The sequence below is a fragment of the Camelus bactrianus genome, chromosome 4 (genome assembly GCF_048773025.1).
Source record: "Camelus bactrianus isolate YW-2024 breed Bactrian camel chromosome 4, ASM4877302v1, whole genome shotgun sequence".
Lineage (NCBI taxonomy): Eukaryota > Metazoa > Chordata > Mammalia > Artiodactyla > Camelidae > Camelus > Camelus bactrianus.
Genome location: NC_133542.1, coordinates 39,195,909 through 39,219,042, shown reverse-complemented (window position 1 = coordinate 39,219,042; position 23,134 = coordinate 39,195,909). Strand labels below are relative to the sequence as shown.

The following is a 23,134-nucleotide window of genomic DNA, read 5'->3' as shown; positions in this document are numbered from 1 at the left end:
ACCAGCCGGAGCCGAACGAGGGCGCCACAGGCTCGCGCCGGGGCCGGCCCCGCCGCGGGCGCCCCTGACGAGAAAGGGCCGGGCCCTGCAAGAGCGCGCAGGCGCGCGCCCCGGGCCACGCTCGCTGGAGTCCCGCCCCGCGCAACGCCGGCTGGAGCCGGGCGCCGCGTCCGCTCCGGATAGGACGGAACCCTGGGTTGGCCACTTCTGCTCCGGGCCGCCCCTGACTCGGAAGGGGTGCGGGGTTAGGGGCTCTGGGCCTCTCGGTTAACGAGCTGCGGGGGTTGCGGCGGGCTAGTGACAGGCGCGCGCCTGGGAATCGCCGGTGCCGCTTTGCTTGGGAGCACTCGAACTGGCGCCCGGTGAGTACCTGCCTGACCCCGCCGCGCTGCGCTCATCGCGGGGTCTTGGAGGTGTTTCCGGAGTGTTCCTGCGCTGGAGCCCGAGTCTCGTTGTGTCTTGCAAGCCTTGTTGGGACTCTTACCACCCTAAACGGGCTGATAAGTGGCCTGCCAAGGGGGACGTGTACTCGTGATGGTGCCGTACTCTCACGCCCCCTGATAATCCTTAAAATGGGAATCTGCTTTCAAAAGATGTCGGAGAAGTCCCTGGGGACTGGGTCAGGCGGTGATCCCTACGGGAGAAGACAGTCTTTTATTCCTCCAGCGCTGGGATGGACTAATTGCGGCCCTCCTGCGCCTGTTACTGTACAGCCTAAGAGTGGTTTTTACATTTTTTAATGGCTTGAAAGAAATCAAAAGAGGCAGGTTTTGTGGCACGTGAAAATTATATGAAATTAAATTTTAAGTGTCCATTAAGTTTTATTAGAACACAGGCGCGCTCATGTATTGTCCGCGGGAGCGCTTACTTCCTAACAGTTGAGCAGCTGCCCACGAAGCCAAAAACATTTACAATCAAGCACTTGGCAGAGCAAGTTTGCCCACCCCAGACCTAGCAGATTGAATCTCCAATGGGAGCCAGAGGCTGGAGCATACAAGAAAGCAGCATGCGTTAAGTTAGAAATAGTACAGGCAGTATTATAAATCAGTCGTTATGTTTGGGGGAAGAAAGATGAAAAAGAAAAAACTTTACATGAGCATCTATGTAAAATGAAGCTTCGAAGTTTCTACTAGGGTTTAGTGAGTGATTCCAAGAGAAAGGGGCATGGATTGCATATTCGGAAACTCCAGCCTAGAGATTTCTGTTTACCAAAAGGGAGCAAAGTTTAAAGGTTAGTAGGAAATGTGCTGGCTTCGGCAGCACATATACTAAAATTGGAACGATACAGAGATTAGCATGGCCCCTGCGCACGGATGACACGCAAATTCGTGAAGCGTTCCATATGTTAAAAAAAAAAAAGACTAGTAGGAAAAGACTTCCCTGTCACATTGAAGATAATCAAAATGTTGAGTAAAATGAGTGAGAAGTCCTGAAATATTTCACTCTTAGAAATAACCAGGCTGCTCTTTTTAGACACATCGAAAAGCATTTCCTTAGCTTGTCATCCATTTGGACTAAGGGCTTGATATTTTCTTTACAACCTGCTGATTCTGCACATGCCACCTCTGACCATTTTACAGTTTAGAATCCAAAATGTACCATATTTAGTAGTGAAATAATTTAAATATGGTTAACACATACCAGTTATGGGAAAAAAGGACTCAACAACATATTTTACTTAGGGTTAAAAAAAGTATAAAAAAATTAAATTATTCATTTTGGATTTACTCTTTGCTGTCTTAATCTGCTCTCCTTCCCCTAGGCAAATTCTGTCTGCTAACGAGGAAAGCCTTGCACTTATTGGGAGAATAAAGTACAGTTGACCCTTAAACAACACAGATTTGAACTGCGTGGGTTTATTTATACTCAAAATTCTTTCACTAAATTTTTACTGCAGTTAGACACGATCCAAGGCTGGTTGAATGTGACCATTCAGAACCATGGATACAGAGGGCCAAGTATAAAGTTATACGTGGATTTTGGACTGCGAAGAGGTTGACACCCCTAACCCCCAAGTTGTTCAAAGGTCAGCTGTACATATGTATCTCATGTTATTGGAAGTGGTGTGTATACCTAGTAATCAGATACCCCTGGACTAATGAGGCTGGAAAGTCCAAATGGTTGTCTCTCTGAAGACATCCAGTGATTTGCAGCTTGTAGATGATGGAGCTTGTGTTTGCTTCACTGGAGTCTGCTGCTGTGTATATTTGGGACCTGGCAACTCGATTGTAAGCTGTTTTGTTGTTGTTGTTTAAGATCTTTTTAACAGTTTTTTATTTAGAATAATTTTTCTCCTTATTTTTTAATATCTTTATTGTGGTAGATTGCAAGTTTTTTTTAATGTGATTTTAAAATAGTTCTTAAAGAAGAAAACAGGTAGTGAAATAATAGAACATGGTGTAGAAATGGTCAATGCCAGGCCTGAACCTGGAGTTCACCTGAAACTGCCCTGTGCATGCAACAGTTTTTGAAATAAATAAATCGCTTCTGGGATTGCTACACCGCCACCACCTCCAGCCACTCAGCCCAGCCATAGGTATTGCCTCATCTTTTCTCAGTTCCCTTTTCTGTCCACCACAGTGTCACTTGTTCATTGCTAATGGACTGTGCCCAAAATTTACTCACACACTGTCATGGACAGGCTAAGACTGCTAACTGATATAGAAGTGAGGGTTCCTATATTGGTAAAATCTGGCACTTGACTGTGGGAGTTCCCTCTTGAGCCCAGGGGATTTTATAAGTAGGTTCTTGACTCCTCCTTACTGTTGGTTTCTGAATTATTAGAATTTTCACCCAGATAACCCCCTCAAGCCTATTTCCAGCACCACAACAGCACTTCCTTATTATTTACTTGTTATATAATTGATGCATCCTCCTATGTATGCACAGATGTGGCAAGAATCACAGGGGACAAGTAGTCCTTGCCACTCAGTGGAGACAGCAAATATACACCCCATCAATAACACATCAATAAAAATGACATCAATTATATATGAGAGCCTCACAATGAAGCCCGCACATGTGCACCATCCTTTCTTTGCTCTTGGTAATAATGTGCTTTTTAGCAGCTTAGAAAGATGGAAAGAAGTTAACTCACTTGGTTTAGTCTTGTTTCTAGCTTTTCCTTTTATCATTTGTGTGATCTTGGGAGAAAGTGAGTCCATTGTCTGGGCCAATCTCAACTTCTACAAAATGAAGGGGTAGACAAAATGATCTCTAAGGCTGTATTCCTGCAGGTTTGAGTATTTATGTTCTGACAGATTATCCAAAAGTAGGCAGGGTGGGAACAAGGAATAACAAAGTTTTATGAATATTTTTTCTTATTTTGCCAAATGAGAACATCAACCTATGACTACCTACTGCCAACATAATTTCATAGGAGAAAGGATATTTATCACCAAAAAATGTAAGAAAGCTGCCATCTCAGGATAAAGGGCAGCCTTTTCCTTCCTAAAAAAGAGTAATTGGCAGCCTTGCATTGACATATTAGAAATAATAATAGGGTAATATGTAATTCAAAAGTAGAAAAATTATAACATGAAAATTTATTTTTCAATACGCATTGTATCAGTTATTCCCTTGATACACTTTGGCAATTTGAATGGAGATATATGTGCAACCGGTACAACTCCTGGTGAAACTCAGATGTCCAACTTGATCTGCTATTTTATTTTTTATCACAGTCATTGTTGAATTCGTGTCTCATAGAGGCTAGTAAATGAAAGTGTAACCAAACCTTAAAAAATTGCATTCAATTTGAAATATAGTCATTCCTCGGTATGGGGGTGGCCAGGACCAGTTCCAAGACAACACCCCACCTCCACCCCAGGGATACCAAAATCCACAGATGCTCAAGTCCCTTATATAAAATGGCAAAGTATTTACATGTAACCTAAACACATTCTCCTGTGTACTTTAAATCATCTCTAGATTACTTATAATCCCTGATACAATGTAAATACTATGTAAATAGTTGCAAATAATATGTAAATAGTTGTAAATACAGTGTAAATGGTGTATATAAATAGTTGCCGTACAGCAAATTCAAGTTTTGCTTTTTTGGAACTTTCTGGAAGTTTTTTCCCGAATATTATCAAACCACTGTTGGTTGACTCCGCGGATGCAGAACCCTTGGACAGGGAGGGCCAACTATGTTCTGGGGAAACTGAGAAGAAGCCTCCCCTCTCTCCACCAGGCCCTTCTCCCCACCACCTCCCCACAAGGGGAACCTGGACACAAGTCTGGGATAGGAATGGGGAGGGCGGCTGAGAGCTTTCCACCGAGCCACCACTCACCCGGATGGCACAGCTTAGGTCCCTAATCACCCCACCAGAGCAGTCAGCAATAAAGAGCAGCATCAGTCAAGGGCAACCTTGTGGAACCATGATAAGTTTCCCTGCAGCTGAGCTTCACCTCTTCCATTAAAGAGAGGACAGTGGTCCTTGGAATATCTGCAAGACTGCTTTGGGGAACCCTAGGGGGCCGTGTGTGAAACTGCCCTCCACCCTCCAGACCGGGGGTCAGCAGGCAGTGGCCTGCAGCTAAAACCTGGCCCTGTATCCTGACACTCACAGTTCTTTGTGGCAGGGAACACTCATTGTGAAATCCAGGAAGGGAAATGGTATCCCAATAAAATAGGAATTCCATTCTTCTCATTCATAGACATGCATTATGAAAAAAAAAATTGTGCTCAATTATCATCATGTTTTGACTTTTATCAAAAAGTTTGTAGAAATTTATTTTCTCTTACTATATAAGTACCTACATAATAACCTCGATTTTTGCCTCTTGGCCCACAAAGCGTCAAATATTTACTGGCTGGCCCATTTCTGAAAAAGTTGGTATACCTTAGCCCTAGGGTGAGGAAATAGCACCCTTAAAGGGAATTAAGTACCTCTTGCCTCTGACTCGCAGTGACTTTCTCCCCATTTCAGAAGGGGAGAGGGAGAGGCCAGCTCTGCCGGTTCCCTGCCTTGGGAATAACGGATCATCCCTGGGAGACTGAATATTGCAGATGACAGACCACCTGGTCGAGGGGAGCGGGAAATTCTGTAGTGTGCCCTGTGGCTCAGGAACTCTTCTGCCCTTGAAAACAGACACTCAAGGTCAAGGGTGTATGCTTGACCCTGGGAACCCTTTCAGTTCCCTTGACTTCAGCTCACAAGCCCTGAGCACAGCCCAGTGTTGGTACCTAGCAGAGGAGTGAAGCTGTCCCACGGAATGTGTGTAATCCAGTGATGGGGTATCCCAGAGATCGCTGTCACCTTTCCCCGTCAGCTGGCCCTCCTAAGTTAGGGCTTTCTTTTGCCGCTTTAGACATCTAAATGATATGCATTCGATTTTTTTTTTAATTTTAGGAAGACGTGATTTTCAAAGCTAATTATGAAAACATTTGTCATTGGAATCAGTGGGTGAGTAATTTTGCTACAAACAGCTGATTGAGATACTCAGAATGTCCAAAGGGTGTTGCCACGTGATCATGGTGGGGGAAGGAGAGCAGTGAGGACTCCTGAGTCCCAGAGCCGCCACTGTCAAATTTAAAACAGTGGCGTGTTGGCTACACAAGTGCCAACAGGAGGTGGGAGAATTTCCTAAAAACTGAGAAACAGAGTAAGTAAACAAGAGTTTACCTGCTTTACCGTTTGTTTTCTGAAGCTGACACCAAAGGCAGGGCCTGATCAGATGCTACTTTGGTTCTGGGTACTTTGCCATTCTCCGTGTGGCTCCTCCAGTATGACACAGGAGAAAATCTATCATTTCTTTCCTGCTATGCCCAACTTTGGACCTGTGGAATAAGGAATTACTCCATCTCTACTCCTTTTTCCCCACACTTAGGGTGACCTTTTATCTTGAGCTATTGCCCTGGCATACTTATTAGTGATTTGCCCCTTTCCCTCTGAAAAGTATTCTAAATTATATGGTCACCTTACTTGTGGTACCAGAGGTGGACGGACATTCAAATGAGACAGCAACGACTCCGAAGGACATGCTTTGTTTTGCTAGTGTATTGTGTTCACCTTTCCTCTGAGTACTTTCACATTATGTGTAGTCTAGTTCATAAAATATTTGAGACTGTTGAAATTAAAGGTTTGTAATTTGGCGGAGATCATTGTAATACTGCATCACATTACTACAGTAAGTAATCAGTTAGAAGTAAAATTAAATGAATGAAATGTCAGAACTCTGCCTTAACTTGCTCCCATCTAATCAGAACCACAGTTCAGTTTTTCCCTACATTATTTCTCTTGTCCGTCCCTTCCTCCGCACTCAATGCCACCATCCTAATTCAAGCCCTCATTCCTTAATTCCAGTCTCTCCCTCATAATCTTTCCTACATACTTCTGCCAGTTTCATCTTCATACAGATTTTAAGTTATCCTCTCACCTCATGAACAATATTTAGTGGTTCCCAATTATTTAAAATAGAATCTGAATTTCCTGATACATGAGGATCATCTAAAAATAATAAAAGAACTGTATTAGCTTTGGAGGCGGCAGGCTGCAGGAAAGATTTGGTAAAGGATCTTAGTGGTGTCACCAAAGATTCAGTTTCTCTCTGCCTCTTCTCTGTGTCTTCTTCCATTTGAATTCATCCTAAAGTTGGCTCCACTTTTTGGTCACAAGGCCCTACCAGCAGCTCCTGGGACCTCGTGCTTCTTCTTAGCCTGTCAATAGTGGGGAGAAGTGCTTCTCTTCCTTTAGGTCATGGGTCTCTCTTTGACTGGACCAGCTGTGTGGCATACCCACAGTCACTGTGGCAAAAGCAACAGGATTCCTTGAGTTGGTTTAGGTCAGTTGGACTCTGCTCTGGAGTTGAGAGTGGGGTCAGTTCCAACCAGACCTTGGAAACAGGAGTAGGACCTGGGTACTCAACTATGAAGTCCACTACAGGGTCCAGTGCAGCTTTCATTCTGCGCGTGTGTGAATGCGTTCCCCTTGTCTCAGTATTCCGGTGCAGTGCCTTCTGTCTCAAAACCGGCCTCATGCTTTTTTGCCACGTGCATTTGGTTCTACTCATAACTTCCTGAGAAAGTCTCTTTACCATCTCTTCCTCAGCAAGTGCCAGGATTTCATTTTAGTGCTGCTGCTGCTGCTGCTTCTGTGAAGCCCCTGCCAGACTCAGCAGCAGTTCCTGGTTTCCTTCCTCCAAACTCACTGTGCTGTGTCTCTCCCCTGTGCCTGTCACTTGCTGCCCTGTGAATGTTCATTCAGTTGAGACTGCAGGGAATAGTAAGTGTTCTAAAGGATTCAGGGGGCATCTGTGAGCCTCCTGAAAACTTAGTGCACGTGTGAAGATGTTCATTTTTCTGGGGAAGCCTTCATCAGATTCTCACAAATTTCCATAATGTTAAAAAAACGTAAGCTCCATGGGCACTGGAGTGAGACTTTGCATCATACCTCTACTACTTGCTAGTTGTTACCTTGGGCAAGTTTTATGAGCACTCAGCTTTTCAGTCTTTAGTTTCCTCGGCTGGACAGTGGGAACATTGTTGTCTAACTTTTGTGGAATAAATTCTCCACTTGTTGGAATAATCACAGACAGCCTTTTTAACTTCTTCCTAGCCAAATACCATGTTCCAAATACAATACCCGCTCTTGTCACCTGTTACGTTAAAGAAACAAATGGATTAGAAGCAGTGCGTTTATTTGGGCATTGTCAACAAAGGAGGAAGTAAGCCCGTGTAGTCGTCCATCTCCTTCCCCAGATCCTAGGGAAGGACGTGCTTCTGTCTCCCCCAGGGTTGGGGAGCACGTGCAGGAGGTCGTAAGCCTGCCAGTGCCTGGTGGCTGTGAGCATGCTGAAGGAGAAATCTTGAGTCTTAAGGTATCACCTGACCGGGAGGGTTGCATTCTAATTATAGGTCTTAGACATGTTGAATACTTTTCCCCCTTCCTCAGCCCTCTGACCTGGACTGCCTTCTAGCTGGTTCATGTCCTCCAAGTCTACAGGAATGGGGTGCTTATTTCTCACTGGCTGCATGCAGTTCAGTCAGTGAGAAGGGATCTAATTACTATTGGTTTAAATGCATGATCTTGACTAAAGAGGCGACACATTTTCTAGCCAGATTGTTCATACTGTAATAAAGTTACCCCTGTTTACTATGTATTTTAAACCAAAATTCAGTAAATGAACTATAGGCATTGAGTATAGATTACAGACATTTTTGTTAGAAGAGGGAAAATCCTCGTAACAGTATCTTTTCAGTGCATAGTAACAACTGCCCACTTTTCCATTTTCAAGGAGATTGCCCATATCCTACCCAACTGTGTAGTCTAAGGTTAAATGAAAAAAAAAAAAAAGCAGAAACAAAAACAAAAACAAAACTTGTGAATCAAGTTCCTTCTACTTTGTAGGTGTAAGGTATTTGGGTAATAATTGAATGATATTCATTAAACAATGTTGATGAATAAATGTTAGTTCTCTTCCCCCTTTTTAAATTATAAACATATTGGAATTCATCTTACCTGGGATTGAGCACAGGTTCTTGTAAATAAATGTGCATTCAGGAGTCTTTTTATGCTATAGACATTTGGTGATGTGGTTAAGTCTTGACTTCTCAGAGCAGTGGTTTTAAATTCACAAAATAAGATACGGAAATGCAAAGGAAGCCAGTTACAGTAATGATGTAGTTATAAAAATATTTTTAAAGGAAATTTGTAGCATTGTGATATACATGCTTCTTTGTTAACTCACTAAATAACAATGTCCAGTGGTGGGTCTAAAAACTGCTGTAAATTTGAAATAATAATGAGTGCTAATGATACTTCAAGATGTCTGCCCCAAATGCAACATGATATGAAAATACCTGCGTGATTTCCATTGCTAACAGAGTCACAGGTACTATTAATGTGACATATTATAATTAAAGAAAATGCCCAAGTTCTATTAGAATTTAGTGAAAATAAAGATGTACTTTCTTTCAAGTTCATAAAGACCCTGATTCTGTCCACAGACTCTTTGGAAGTTTATCAGCCTCAGGTAAAAAAAACTGTTCGACTGACTGGAGAAGTGCCTCCCACCCAGTGTACACAGTGCTGGATACCAGAAAGCTAGATATGTACACAGAGGAGTTGCTTAGGGTCCCCTTTCTCCTTAATGTTACAGTCCAGCCAGATGGGACAAGAAACTGACTGAATGTGATAAGCTACAATGGACCTTCCAGCCAGCCCCAAAGTAGAGAAACATTAGGGGCAAAGGAGACATCACAAAGGAGATGAAAATTTGTGATAGGTAGGCTGGTAATAACCCACTCCTTCATTTTTCTCTGCTGTGTATTGAAACAAAATCACCACGTGCAATTGTACATACTGGCACTAAAATGTGCTACTCATACTCTCTGTGTGTGTATGAATCCTGTGACTATTTCAGCAGAGACCAATAATTATTTGGCTTATAACATAATAGCTGTATTTTAAGTCTCAGCGTTACCCAGTTCACTTGCCCAGTAGTGAGCTACCTTTCTGCTCCATCCTTTCCAGTTTATTTCTTATCATTTATTGCGTCAGACATACTTGGGCCTATGAAAGAAATAGTTTTTCTTATATATTACGTAATTGAAATATACATTTTCTAAGATAAATTAAAAATGTTTTATGTTCTTTTAACGCATCTTCCTTCCTTTTTTGTTTGTTTTTGTGGTTCAGTGTGACCAATGGTGGGAAGACAACACTGGCCAAGAATTTGCAGAAACGCCTCCAAAACTGCAGTGTTATATCTCAGGATGATTTCTTTAAGGTATTTATAAAGCTTCTAGATAGTTTATTTAACACAAAAAAGTTATAGTAGCAAAGCTAATTGGTTTATGTCCAAAAGCCTTGGCTGGTTGACTGGGCTTTTGTAATGAAGGTAGTCTCCATGCAGTGGTGTTACTTGTCCACTAGATGGCACATTTATGGAAGCTTCTTTGATTTCATTTATCCTCACCAGCCAAAGCATTTGTTAAAATAAAGGTTTATCACCTCTTCATTCTTTAATTGTATTATTTCTGCACTGCACAGTTCTGATGAGTACTTTATTGTTTTTTCCAGCCGGAGTCTGAGATACGGACAGATGAAAATGGATTTCTGCAGTATGATGGTAAGTAGATAAGCTTACAAAACATTATGCTCTAAAGTTCATTTTCTTTTTCAAACCCAAGTAACCTCACTAAGTAACCAGTCTCAAAATATATTTAAATAGATTGCTGTACTTTAAACCTGCTTTCATAAGAGTTTCTGATTTATGTTCAGCTATTTAAATAAATGAAACCTTTTCCCCAGTTTTATAGTTAAAACTGGAAATATTGGGACAATGGATTTTTCTTTTTAAGGTGGGGCAAGGTGGGTCTCTGTTATTCTCCACATCCCTGCCTCGGGCATACAGCCCAACCCTCTCCCCTCTTGCCTGGAGCAAACTCTAAGCCTGCCCATCCTCTGAGCTTACCTTCCCAGGGACCAAGTTACTGGGCAACTGTTCTTTTCATTGCTCAAAAAGATTAGTGAATATTTTTCAGATGAATTCACTTCACTCCTTTGCCCAATCTAACACTTCTTGAAGTCAAAGGAGTAAAGTACATCAGAAAAACATCTACTTACCTATAAAGAATATAACTAGTAATCTGTATTTAATGATGTTATCATGTTTTATAATTAACAAGATGATTATTGAGTCCTTATGCAAACTAGCCACAGAGAGAGCTCTCTAAAAGAACCATAAAATTAGTTCTTTATTTTGAACTTTGATAACCTTGGAGAAAAAATGATGTATCATCAGTTCTTACAGACACATGATAATTCTAAGAGAGGCAAAATCCTTGACTGGCTGTCTCTTTTTGTGTCTTGAGCTATAGCCAGAATAATTTTTTCTTTCTCTTTCCCTTTTCTAAAGGTTAGTAAGGAAGATTATTACAAAGTAAGATTTAAACAAGGGAAAACTGTTTTCAACAGTTGACAAAGAATGATTCCTAACTTAAATGAGTCTTTACAAACTGATAAGAAACACAGACACAAAAGGTTATTTGATTAAATGTACAATGGAAAGTCAACTTCAAAAGTAGTCAAAGAATTATAACATATTTTCCCACTTACCTGGTAAGCAGATTTTTAAAGCAATGATAATGGCATAGGCCCAATAAAGCAAAAACTTATAAATTGGAGTATAGATTGGTACAGTCTTTTCTGGAAAGGAGATTGAGCATATGTCCCAAAGACCTTAAAATGTTCATGCCATGTGTTCAGGTGTCCCACTTCTAGAAATCTATCTTAAGGAGAAATCTGAACGTTTCAGATAAATGCACAAATTTAAGGTAAGTCAAGGTAATGTTGAAATCTTTATAACTACCAAAAGAATAGTATATAGTTACCACATTTATAAATATATGGAATCACTCAAATATCATTGACAAATACAAAAGTGAAAAACAGAGAACTAAAATATCAAAAGATGGTAGAAAAGCAGAAGATGGTAGTAAGATGATAGTTTTAAATCAAATACATCAGTAGCTACATGAGGTTAAATGAACTATAATAAAATACTACAGAGATTGTCAGACTGGCTTTAAAAGCCAACTGTAAGCTTCTTATAAGAGGTATATTTGAACATTAGAATACAGAAAAGTAGACAGTAAAAGGCTAGAAAAAGATATACCATGCAGATACCTACTGAAAGAAAATTGGTGTAACTCTACTAATATTAGACAAGGTAAAGTTTAAGGCTAAGAGTGTTACTAGAGAAAAGAGAGATAAATGAATCAATTCAACTGGAAGATAAAACAGTCTAAAGTTTGTAATAATGTGACCTCAAAATACATTAAGCAAAAACTGACAAAAATAAGAGGAGAAATAGACAAATCTATAATTATTGTGGGAGATTTTATATAATTTCTCTAGTAATTAATGGAACAAACTGACATTATAAGAGTCTTACAGATTTGAACAACACAATTAACGAAACTTGACCAAACTAACATATAAAACATACCAACAATAGCCGAATACACATTTTGTCCTCGAGAACACATGGAACGGTAACCAAAATGGAAGGCATACACAAGGACATGCAGGCAAGTCCTAATACACTTCAGTGGACTGAAGTAATGCAGAGATATCTTCTAATCATGGAGAACTGAATTAAAAATCAATAGCAAAAGAGTAAGTAGAGAATTCCCAAGTGTTTGAAAATTAATCAGTGTCTTTTTTCTAATGTTTAAGAACCTTTTCTTGTGGAAAATTTTGACTGAACTCTCATGAATTCACTATTGTACTTTAAAAATGAACTCTTGGCCAATTATATTTCATCTATACCCTCACCCACTTTCTCCTATATTATTTTGAGGCAAATCCTGGACATCATCACATTTTTCTGAAACAAAACACTTCTGTATATCCCGTGAGTCAAAGATTAAATCTCAGTGAAAACTAGAAAATATTTTTAACTGAATGATAATGAAAATATATTAAAAGTAATGGTACTTCTGGTTCCAGCCAAGATGGCTTGGCCCCATTCCTTGCTCTTCCTCCTTAAAACTAAAAACCCTGAATGGAACACAACAAACAAGGAAGGACTCTGAAAGATGAAAAGAAGAGAGAGCAGACTGACTAGGGACTTTGGAACTTGAGGGAGGACATAGCTGTGAGTTCCCTGGGCCTTTATTTACTTATTTATTTTCTGCCATATATCTGGAAAGGGATGATGGAGAAGTGTGCAACATGGAACCATCAGTAGGTGCACACAAAAACTCCCAAGAAACTTGTCCCTTATAGTCAAAGGACTAGAAAAAGGGTGGCCTAGCAGTATAGAAAATTATTTTGATAATACCCACCTTACTCTAGTCAAACACAGAAGGGAAAACCAGCCTCCCTCACGGTGTTAGCAGGGCCAAGTGGAGGGCTGGACTTCTGGACCCATCAGCACCCATAAGACAGGATGTGTTGGCTTTCCATATCATCTGTAGGGATCATATCAGTGGTCCCATACAGGGAACTGAACTTCCACACTGTCCTGGCAGCAAAGAGATAGAATAAGGCAGTGTGAGGTGCTGCTAGTAGGGCAGGACCCAATGGAGAGCTGAACTTCTGTCTTCACTGAGCTGTATTGAAACCACACCAGCACTCTGCTTTCTTCTTTCTCCCCCCACAGCCACCACCCCCCACCTCAGTATCGGTGAGGCCCAGCAGGCAGCTGAACATCCACCCTTCCTGGACCTGCACACTACACCTAAACAGGGTGACTGCCTGCAAAAAAAAAAAAAGAAAGAAAGAAAGAAAAAAAAAAAGAAAAAAGGATTAACTAGGATCCAGAACCTCATAAGATAATACCCTAAATTTCCAGGATTAGACTGAAAATCATTTGTCATATTAAGAACCAGACAGCTTTCAACTTGAATGAGAAAAGACAGTTAGACACCATCACCATGATGACACAGATGTTGGAATTCTCTGAAGGATTTTAAAGCAGCATCCATAAAAAGGCTTCAACAAGCAATTGTGAACATTCTTGAATCAAGTGAAAACTTAGAAGGCCTTAATAAAGAAAGAGAAGATGTTAAAAAGAATCAAATGGAAATTTTAGAACTGAAAATATGCAATAACTGGCAGTTTAAAACTCATTGGATGGGCTTAACAGCAAAATAAATATGACAAGAGGAAAAAAAATCAATGAACTTGATTGAAGACAGAACAGTAGAAATTACACAATCAGAACAACAGAGAAAATAGACTGAAAAGGAACAGAGATGTGGGACAATAACCAAAGATCTAACATTCATATCATTGGAGACTTAGCAGGAGAGAAGGGAGTGGTACTGGAAAAATATTTGAATAAGTAATGGGGTAAAACATCTCAAATTTGGCATAAGACTTGAACTGATGGATTGAAGAATCTGATCCTCAAATCAGTTAAACGAGACTGATGAAGAAAAAAGAGAAGGCACAAATAAAAATATCAAAAAAAAAAATAGCATCACTAGAGATCCTATAAAGATCTTATAAAAAGATGAGGATATTGTGAACAATTTCCTGCAAATAAATGTGAAAACTTAAATGAAACTGATGATTTTCTAGAAAAATGCAACTTTTCAAAACAAACACTAGAACAAAGAGGAAATCTTAATAGTTCTTTATCCAGTAAATGAATTAATTCATAATTTTAAAACTTTCCACTATAAAACCTTTAAGCCCAGATGGCTCAACTCAGTAGTTCTGGAGTGGGACTGAGAATTTGCATTTCAGAAAAGTTCTAAGTTCTCAGGTGATGCTGATGCTGCTGGTGACACTTTGAGAATCATTGTTTAGGGTACTTTTCTAGAATTAAGCACTAGAAGTATGCACATTTTTGTGTTTGAGAATGACATATTTGTGTCCTTTATAAATTCCTTTAATGATTTTCCTCTTATTTATCTGTGAGAGCTCTTTATATATTAAAAAGCATTCTTTGACAAATACGTTGCTGGTATTTTCCCTAGTGTGTTGTTATCTTTCAAACTAATTTATAAATACTTCATCATCCAAAAATATTAAACTTTTATATGATTGGAGGGAATAGAAGTTATAAATAAAGCAGTGAGTTTATGATTGTCAAAGTTGGTAATGGGGACATGGGAGTTCATTGTACTCTACGCTCCACTTTTATGTATGTTTAAAATTTTCCAGGATGAAAAATGTATCACACATACCAACTTACCAATATTAGAGTTTGGATTTGTTATCTAAAATATTTGTTAATTAGGTATTTTGAAGGGTAAATAAAATAGTGTTATTTCATATACTTATAGACCACTGGATATACTCCTCATAAAAAGCCACAGCATGAAACTTTTGCTGTATTGATTTCATATTTTTATATGTTTTTTCGAAGTGCTTGAAGCACTTAACATGGAAAAAATGATGTCCGCCATTTCCTACTGGATGGAAAGCCCAGCGTACTCTCTGCCGTCAACAAATGAGAGAAGCCTCGAGGAAATCCCCATCTTAATTATCGAAGGTTTCCTTCTCTTTAATTACAAGTAAGCATTCCCCACTCTAATACTGACTCTGAATGAATAGGGGGAAAACCTGGTGAACTGAATATGCTGTTATTTTAGGCCCCTTGACACTATATGGAATAGAAGCTATTTTCTGACCATTCCGTATGAAGAATGTAAGAGAAGGAGGAGGTAAGTTTTGAACTTGCCTTTGTGGATTGTGATTCAAAAAACAAGCTTTAGAAAAAATGAGGCAGCGACATTACTGATCAATGAACATATGTCCTTTTTCAAACAAGGGAAGCCTTAACTCTTTTACACAAAGAGCAAAACCTTTTTCCGTAAATGGACATTCACTTGGAGTAACGTGAATTACTTTTCTAGGAAAAGGCCCTTGTACAAACTGTTGGGCTCATCTTTCCTAAATCTTCATATGAACCAATCCCGTGTGGATTATGATTTTAAATTAATGGGCCTGTATTCTGCTACAGCCACAGAGAACACCAATTAATTTAAAGCTTAATCCAACTTAACAGTATTTCTATCATTATTTACATTGATATTTGTCTCTCAATTCTTTTATAAACCACTGGGGGCGGGGGGGCAGAGATAACTAAGAATGGTAGTCAGTCAATTACAGAGTTCCTTTTTAGATCAGAGAACTAAATCCATTGTGTTGTCTTTGTAACTGGCATTGAATCTAAAATGTGTAGTCTTAATCCTGTTTAGACTCAGTTTCTGAGTGATTTCCCTGTTATCCTGACCATTATTTTACTTTATCAATTGTATGTTTGTCAACCAACATAGTTTCCTATGTATTTTAGGGGAGGGTATAGCTCAGTGGTAGAGCGCAGGCTTAACATGCACGAGGTCCTGGGTTCAATCCCCAGCACCTCCATCCAAATAAATAAATAAATGGAGTTTCCTATGTATTTTGATAGTACAAGGGTCTACGAGCCTCCAGATGCCCCAGGGTACTTTGATGGCCACGTGTGGCCCATGTATCTAAAGCACAGACAAGAAATGGAGAACATCTCGTGGGAAATTAGTAAGTGCATTTTCTCCCTCTGTGGAAGGTCTTTTACTCTTCATTGCCTCAAAGTACACAAAAGAAAGAAATATTTTTCTCATGTATTAGATTATAAAGAGACGTTTTAAGCCAGAACACTCTGGGCTCCTTCTTTTCCACTCTGGCTCTCCTGGCTTCTGCTTCTCTCTCTATGGCTCTTATCAGAGTTTGTCAACTTCTCGATGGTGTGTCATTCAGTCAGCAAATATTGATTGAATGCCTTCTGTATACAAGGCACTGCCCTGGCAACATCAAGGGAAATAAGGCAGGCCTAGTCTCTCCTCTTACAAACCAACGTTCTATCAGGGAAACAGACGCTAAACACAAGATTGTCCTTTCCAGCTGTACAGAGCATGCTCCAGGGGGCATGACCAAGTCCCAGCAATCAGGGAAGACTTCCTTGAGGAAGCCACATTTAAACCACACTGTGATGCATTTAGCTGGACCGAGGTAGGCAGGTTGAGAGAATAGAAGATCACCCCCAGACAGTGGGTATAGTGCATGAAAAGGCCAGGGGGCAGGAAGGAATGAGCACCTGAAGGAATAGAGAAAATGAAGGCAAGAGGTGGTGCTGGTGATACAGGAAGGGTCCACACCCTACAAGGCCATAGGCCAGTTAAGGGCTTGGGTCATTATCCTAAGAGAATTGGGAAGCCCTCTGAGAGAGGTTTTATACAAGAACATGGTAGGTACAAAATTCTTGTTTTAGTGAGATCTCTGTGGCCATGTGAAGGGTAGATGTAGAGGGCGCAATATTGGACCTATGTACTCAAAAGACCTGGGTAATAGAATAGATATAAAGGGCCTAGGCAATTGAGGTGTCAATGACACCAGCACAGGAATTGGCAGGTGTCATTTCAGAAAACAGAAAAAAGTAAGTCAGATTTACAAGGAAGAATGCGAGTCTGTTTGGCACATAATGAGGTTGAGATGCCATTTGGAGATAAACTTATACATCTGTGGGCCTGGGCTAAGAACAGATCCTTGGGATACAAAGTGCAACAGAGAAGATACAGGAGGCTGGAGAGAAAAGGCTTTTGGATAGGGCAGAGGAATCAGAACTAATGTATCTTTTCAGTTAGTAAAGGGAGTTTCCCATATTCTGAGAAGCCTCTGGTTCCCATGCCAGACCGTGCAGAAAGCACACAGGGCCTCCCCAAGTTCTGGCAGCTCTTATGACCCCATTTTCAGTCCAGTTTACCCACTCCTCCCCTTCCCCAGAGCCACTGCGGACGTTCTGGCCTCACTACTTCCAGATCAGACCACTGGTTGCAGGAATAACTTTACTGACCCTCCTTCCCTCTCCCTTTAAAATGCAAATCTGACCATGCTTCTACCTTGCTTAAATGCCTTCAGAGAGCCTCCAGCTCTTCAGAATTAACTACAAACTACCAGACACCAAGGCTTTTAAGGACTAAGGCACAGCCTTGCTCTAAAACCTCATCTCTACACTGTTTCTACCTCCCCACACGCTAGCCTTTCCCAACTGTGCATCTTTTTTCTTAAAAGGCCAAGTTCTCCTACCTCCCTGCCTCTGCAGTTTTCTGACTGGAAGACCCTTTCCTTCCTTTTACCTACATGACTTCTTTTTCTCCCAAACTGACTATGCCAGTTTTGTTTAAAATAAGTATCTCCTGAGCCTGGAGAATTGGGATTCAGTACACATATGAGAGAACTCAGACCCTCCTCTCCCCTCTCCCCGCCCCTCCTTCCCTGCGTGGTTTAAGAGGCTTCACAGGTGATCCTGATGCGTCCGTAAGTTTGAGGACTGCTCCCTTAAATGATTGTTTGGGAAAGGCACCTCTTTGGTGCTCCCAGAGTGCTATATGCACAATGCCACTGAACTCTGGTTCTTTCTTGTTTTCTTTCTTTCTTTTCTTTTTCTTTTTCTTTTTTTTTTTTTTTTCATAATTTTCATACCAGCTAGTTTGAATTTCTCTGATAAACTGAAATTTCTTACCTATTACACCTGGCTATGATATATTTCTCTCTTTAATGGCTATTACTTTCTTTTTAAGTTAAGTCCCTGAGTTCTTTGGTTAAACCTATTGGTGTTCTCAAGAGATTTCAGGTGCCAGAGTAAGTGTCCTATATACATAAGCCTGTTAGCATTTGAACTGCTCTCTGTTTCCCTTCTCAGTTTACCTGGATGGAACAAAATCTGAGAAGGACCTCTTTTCACAGGTGTATGAAGATCTTATACAAGAGCTAGCAAAGCAAAAGGGTAAGTATTGTCCAAGCAGAGTGGACTGTGAAAGAGCAGCCAGGAGAATAGTTCATTTCGTACACAAGAACCGCATACCAGAATGCTAACGTAGGGGTCATTGTATCCATCATTCATTGCTTTGAAGATAACTCAGAATCAGAGACTCTGAATAGGTCTGGGGACTTGATTAGTTTGTGAGTTATTTTTAAGGGTGAAAATATTTACCCTTTTTTACATCTCTTAATGATATTTATTTTACTTAGTTTAAATTTTTTTAGTAGGTGGCTGTTATTTCAGTGGGACTGATACTATCATTGGAGTTGAATGAAGTTAAAATACTAGTGATCTTGTCATATGTGTAGAGCTCTCTTTTCTCCTTTATTTTTCTTAAAGATTTTTCATAAATTTCTATTTCTCATATGCCTCAAAATAAACACAAGATTTAAAAAATTATTTATTAAGTGTTTAAGTTTTTCAGATCAGACAGTACATTTTGCAAGTGACAGAAACCCTCCTAAATCTGGCTTAAGCAGAAAGGAACTATAGGGTGGCGGTGGCTTCCGGCTCATCTGGATTAAGGAGCACAAATAGGGTCCTCCTGGTTCTGCCTCAGTTTCACTTTCTGTTTGGGTTTATTTTGAAGTCAGTCTTTTTCCCCTGACAGACATGATGTCTTTTGGTAGCACCATCCTCCTAGGTCCAAGAGACCCAGAGGGAAAAGACAGTTTATCTTTTTTTAAGATTGTCTATGGGTTGATAAATTTTAAAGCTAAGGAGATCTATATATTATTCTCACTACTTTTGCAGATTTTTAAATTTTTTTTTTTTTTAAGTAGTTCTCCATTTTAACCCAGCTAAAAAATCTCAGGAAAGACTTTGGTTCTGTTTGGGTTGCATGGCTTTTGTTAAACCAATCACCACAGCCAGGGAGATGGCTTACTCTGATTGGCTAGGACTGGATCATGTACTCATCTTGTAATTGAGTGCCTCTTCCTTCTAAGGCGTTCTGATTTAAGGGGAGAAATTCCCCAAAGGGAAAGCAGGGAAGGAAGTAGAAACCAGAAGAAGAAGGATGACAAAGCATGCTGGGAGAACAAAGCTATAGGCCTAGCTGCTGTTACATTGGAACTACTTGAACTAAAACGGTTTTCATGGCTAACACGTGCAGAATTCAGTCATCAGCTGGCTCAGGAGAAGGCAGTATGAGTCACTTTGGCAGCAAAGAATATTACATGCTCTTTTGGTGAGAAGCAACTACCCTTGTCCAAATGTCATCATCTGTCAGTAAGAATTAGATTTCCTATGTCCTCAGTAAATTCCTATCTGACTGGAGGTCTGAGCCCAGCCAGGAAAGCCCCTTAATCCTGCACACTCCTACTTTCAGGATCAGCCCTTTATGAAGTCATGAACCCATTTAAAGAAATTTCAGGACCATTTAAAAATTTCTTCCTGTGAGTGAAACCTGAAGTGCTTGCCAAATATGCCTGCTCACCCCTGCCATCTGTTCCTCTGATGAAAGGCAGGCCTCCCGTAATGAAGCTCAGGCACCAGCGTAAGTGGGTGGAGAGAGTGTAAGGTGCAGAGAGGGGCTCAGCTATCATAAATGATAACACATGAGCCAGAGCCACTTCTGTGAGCAAGGCTCCCTTGCTGACCCTAATAAGATACTTACAGGGCTGTTACAGTGGCTGGACACCTGTACCTTTCTATCTCTTGATAATGGCTAGTGCTTGGATCCAGTTCTCCTTTAGTGGCTAAGTCATACGCTGGAATTTGACCTTACGATCTACCTGCTGGTAAGAATGAAGGAGCCTTGATCATGTAGCTCAGGCAAATTGCACCTAATTCCATACCAAATGCCAGCATTTGCCATCTGGTCCAAAGCTCAGGAATAGCTGGCATGTCTTGACAGGTGCTGAAAGCCCACAAGAAAAGTACATTTCTGCATGTGTGACACCCTCCTCTTGCCTTGCCTATAACCTGGAGGTTTTTAAGGAAGTATTTCTTTGTAAGGCTATCTTGCTTGTTCTAGATGTAAGATAAAGTTTAAAAAGAAAAAAGTAATAACAGGAATGTTAGAGGAGAGATAAAATCCAAAGATCAGCCTTTCCTACCTCCAAGATCTATGTTCATTTTTTCCAGTTGCATAAGTAAGTTACTGTATTATTTATAGTAACCCATCACCTTTCCCAGTTCTAACCACAGTGCCCTGGCAAAGCCAGCCTGGAGGGATCCTCAATGTTGCCTCGTTTAACCCTCAGTATGGGACTGAGCTAGCTGGGAAGCCTTTCAAAGGTTTCAAAAGTTGACTATATCTCAGGCTTGTTAAAGCATCATGAACATGTTTAAATTTCAGCTCTAAACAGTATAGAATTATAATTGTGATAAAGTAATAATAATGAAAGAAAAACAACAAAGATTGAATTTAGTTATTAATAAAACAAATGATCCAAGAGAGTAAGCTGATAAAGTTATGTATTTAATTTAAATACAGACTTTGAGGTAAAGTTTAATCATTACCTATTCTCCCTATGACAAGACAGTCTAATCACCAGCAACGTTCAGACTCCCTTTAAAAATGTTTATTTCCATTTCATTATAAAAGCATATTAATTATAAAAAATGTTTTAATATAAAAGCAAAAGGGAGAAAATAATCACCTGTATTCCCACGAATCATCATTGTTAACATTTTAATGAGTACATATTCAGTGTTTTTGCTATTCACATCAGTCTCTCTTCTATATGGTTACATGGTTTTCATAGTTAATTGTCATGCTTATTTCTGTTTTTACTTTATTTTTTATTTTAATATTTTTTTGGGGGGATCATTAGGTCTATTTACTTATTTATTTATTCTTTTTTTTTTAATGGAGGTACTGAGGATTGAACCCAGGACCTCGTGCATGCTAAGCATGTGCTCTACTATTTGAGCTATATCCTTGCTCCTGCCACTTATTTCTATTTTTAAATTAGTAATTAATATTTAAGAAGCTTTCTAGAGTCCATTATATAATAAAACTGAATAAAACTAAATAGCTCTCCTAGTTAAAGAATTCAAGGCTAAGTTCTGTTTTGCTCATTAAGAGTGAATTGTAAGACAATGCTGACATCTTACTGCAGAAGAAGGATGTCAAATCAAAGGAACAAAAATTGCAAAATAAAAATTTAATAATCACGTGTTTTTATTTTGGGGAATATTTTTCTCTATTGAGTTGTTATAAAGTAATAGTATAATTATCTAGTATAGTAGCCCAAATTAACATAAAATGGTTAAACCATTTTCTAATTGTTGGCTATTTAATGTTAGAAAGTTTTTCACATTGGTAAATAATAAGCTATGAAAATGTCTGCACATAATGCTAGTTTTCTTCTTGAATTATATTAAAAATTTTCAGAAGTAGCACTTGTTTGTTCAAAGAGTGCAGCCATTTTTACATTTACAATCTTCAAAGATTAAATACTATACTAAAAAATGTGTGCTTCTCCAGCCTGAGCTGTGTAATAAGAATGTGGTAGCTTTATCATAGAGTTTTTAAGCCAAGATCATCAAGTTTTCAGCTAGGCTTCCTTGGTTTAAGAAAAAAGATTAAAGGTAAGAATACTTCTTTCCTCAAATGGAGAATAACAGTCCAAAACAAGAATTCTACTGTACTGTGATATTCTTTCGTGGTATTCTTCTAGCTCTCAAATTATTCCACTCCTTGAAGTCAAAAATTATTATACTAGTTGCAAATGATATTAGACATCTAATATCTGAACATAGGCTTAAATTTAACACAAGGATAAAAAGAATAAGAGAAACTTGGACTCTGTTTAGTTCTTTACAGAAAACCAGCATTTCTGGCTCCAGAATCCCTGTAATCTTAACACCCTTAGATGTCAGTGTGAAGATTTAATAAAATGAGAATTGTAATTCTCCATTAATTTCTTTTCAATTTATATTTATTCCCAAGGTCTGCAAGTAACAGCATAAATTTGGAATGCCCTGAATCCTTCCTGGAGTGAGTTAGGAAATTCAAAGAAATCTATTCAAGAACCTTAACCAAGATACAGTATGTACTTTGGTACAGAGACAGCTCTTGTTTTGTTTGTTGATCTGTTTATTTGTTCTATCACACATGGTTTCCCTAACCTGTGGAACAGTGAATAGCTATCCATGACAATGGACAGGAATTTGCCTTAATGAGTTATTCTCACTCCAAAAAGTGCAAAGATATGGCATAGCTCAGAAACAGGGATTAATTTCGCTAGACCAATGATTGTCAGACTCTTCTGACTGGGACCCAGAGTAAGAAATAAGATGTAGATCACAACCCAGTATATATGTCATCTATTGATGTATGTGTTTGTGTGTATGTGTCTATATGTGTGTATATGTATGTGTCTGTATGTGTTGCATGTATCATATCAAGTATCATAAAACATTTACCTCACATGCACTCTTGAAATTTTTTATTTCTAATTTTTTAAAAATATTGGTTACCATCCCATACCAGTGCCCACCTCCTGCAAATAATGGCATTACCAAGAATAGCAGTTACAGTGAATAAATCAAATCAATCACCCAGTATCTTTTTATATGTGTTTTGCCCTTGTTACTGCTGTTAATTTGTGTGTGTATGTATCTGAAACCGCTGAGTCACTTGTGTCACTATGTCGAGACTTTGTTACAAATAAGGGTTTTTTATGTGTGTGTGTTTTATTTTGTTTTTGTCAAACCCATGGTCTAAAATCACAGAAATAAGTTGCAGTTACTTCAGTGATACGCAATACAGGGGACCTTTCATTGAAAAGCACAAATAGGAGATCTGTATAATCGTATAATTTTTTGAGGCTTCATTCAATGCTGGAATTTAAATTATCTACTGTGCTGATCAACTTGTTACTTAATAATATGATTAAACAGATTGTTCACAACC

At 39.3% G+C, this 23,134-nt stretch overlaps 1 protein-coding gene and 1 non-coding gene across 4 annotated transcripts; both read left to right on the top strand.

Moving 5' to 3' along the window:
* Positions 1-100: 100 nt before the first annotated feature.
* On the top strand, positions 101-23,134 carry NMRK1 (nicotinamide riboside kinase 1). Of its 3 annotated transcripts, XM_045515144.2 has the most exons (10): positions 101-362; positions 1,898-2,026; positions 5,358-5,411; positions 9,645-9,735; positions 10,029-10,077; positions 14,833-14,980; positions 15,059-15,130; positions 15,880-15,986; positions 18,148-18,231; positions 22,169-23,134. In XM_045515144.2, the coding sequence occupies exons 3-10, from the start codon at positions 5,383-5,385 to the stop codon at positions 22,186-22,188; spliced, it is 600 nt and encodes a 199-aa protein (XP_045371100.1). In that variant the 5' UTR covers positions 101-362; positions 1,898-2,026; positions 5,358-5,382; the 3' UTR covers positions 22,189-23,134. The 3 variants fall into 3 exon arrangements, with proteins under 3 accessions (XP_045371100.1, XP_045371101.1, XP_010951069.1); XM_045515145.2 differs by lacking the exon at positions 1,898-2,026 and having other exon boundaries at positions 107-362; positions 18,192-18,231; XM_010952767.3 differs by lacking the exon at positions 1,898-2,026 and having other exon boundaries at positions 110-362.
* LOC123616305 (U6 spliceosomal RNA) lies at positions 1,245-1,348 on the top strand. Its single transcript, XR_006724293.1, has one exon. It is a non-coding gene; the product is annotated as a U6 spliceosomal RNA (small nuclear RNA).

Bases quoted from the DNA above. Each gene is read 5' to 3' on its own strand.
- NMRK1 (XM_045515144.2), top strand. From the start codon at position 5,383: ATGAAAACATTTGTCATTGGAATCAGTGG. The intron at 14,981-15,058 runs GTAAGCATTCCC...CTGTTATTTTAG, and splicing joins TTCCTTCTCTTTAATTACAA to GCCCCTTGACACTATATGGA. The intron at 15,987-18,147 runs GTAAGTGCATTT...TTCCCTTCTCAG, and splicing joins GAACATCTCGTGGGAAATTA to TTTACCTGGATGGAACAAAA.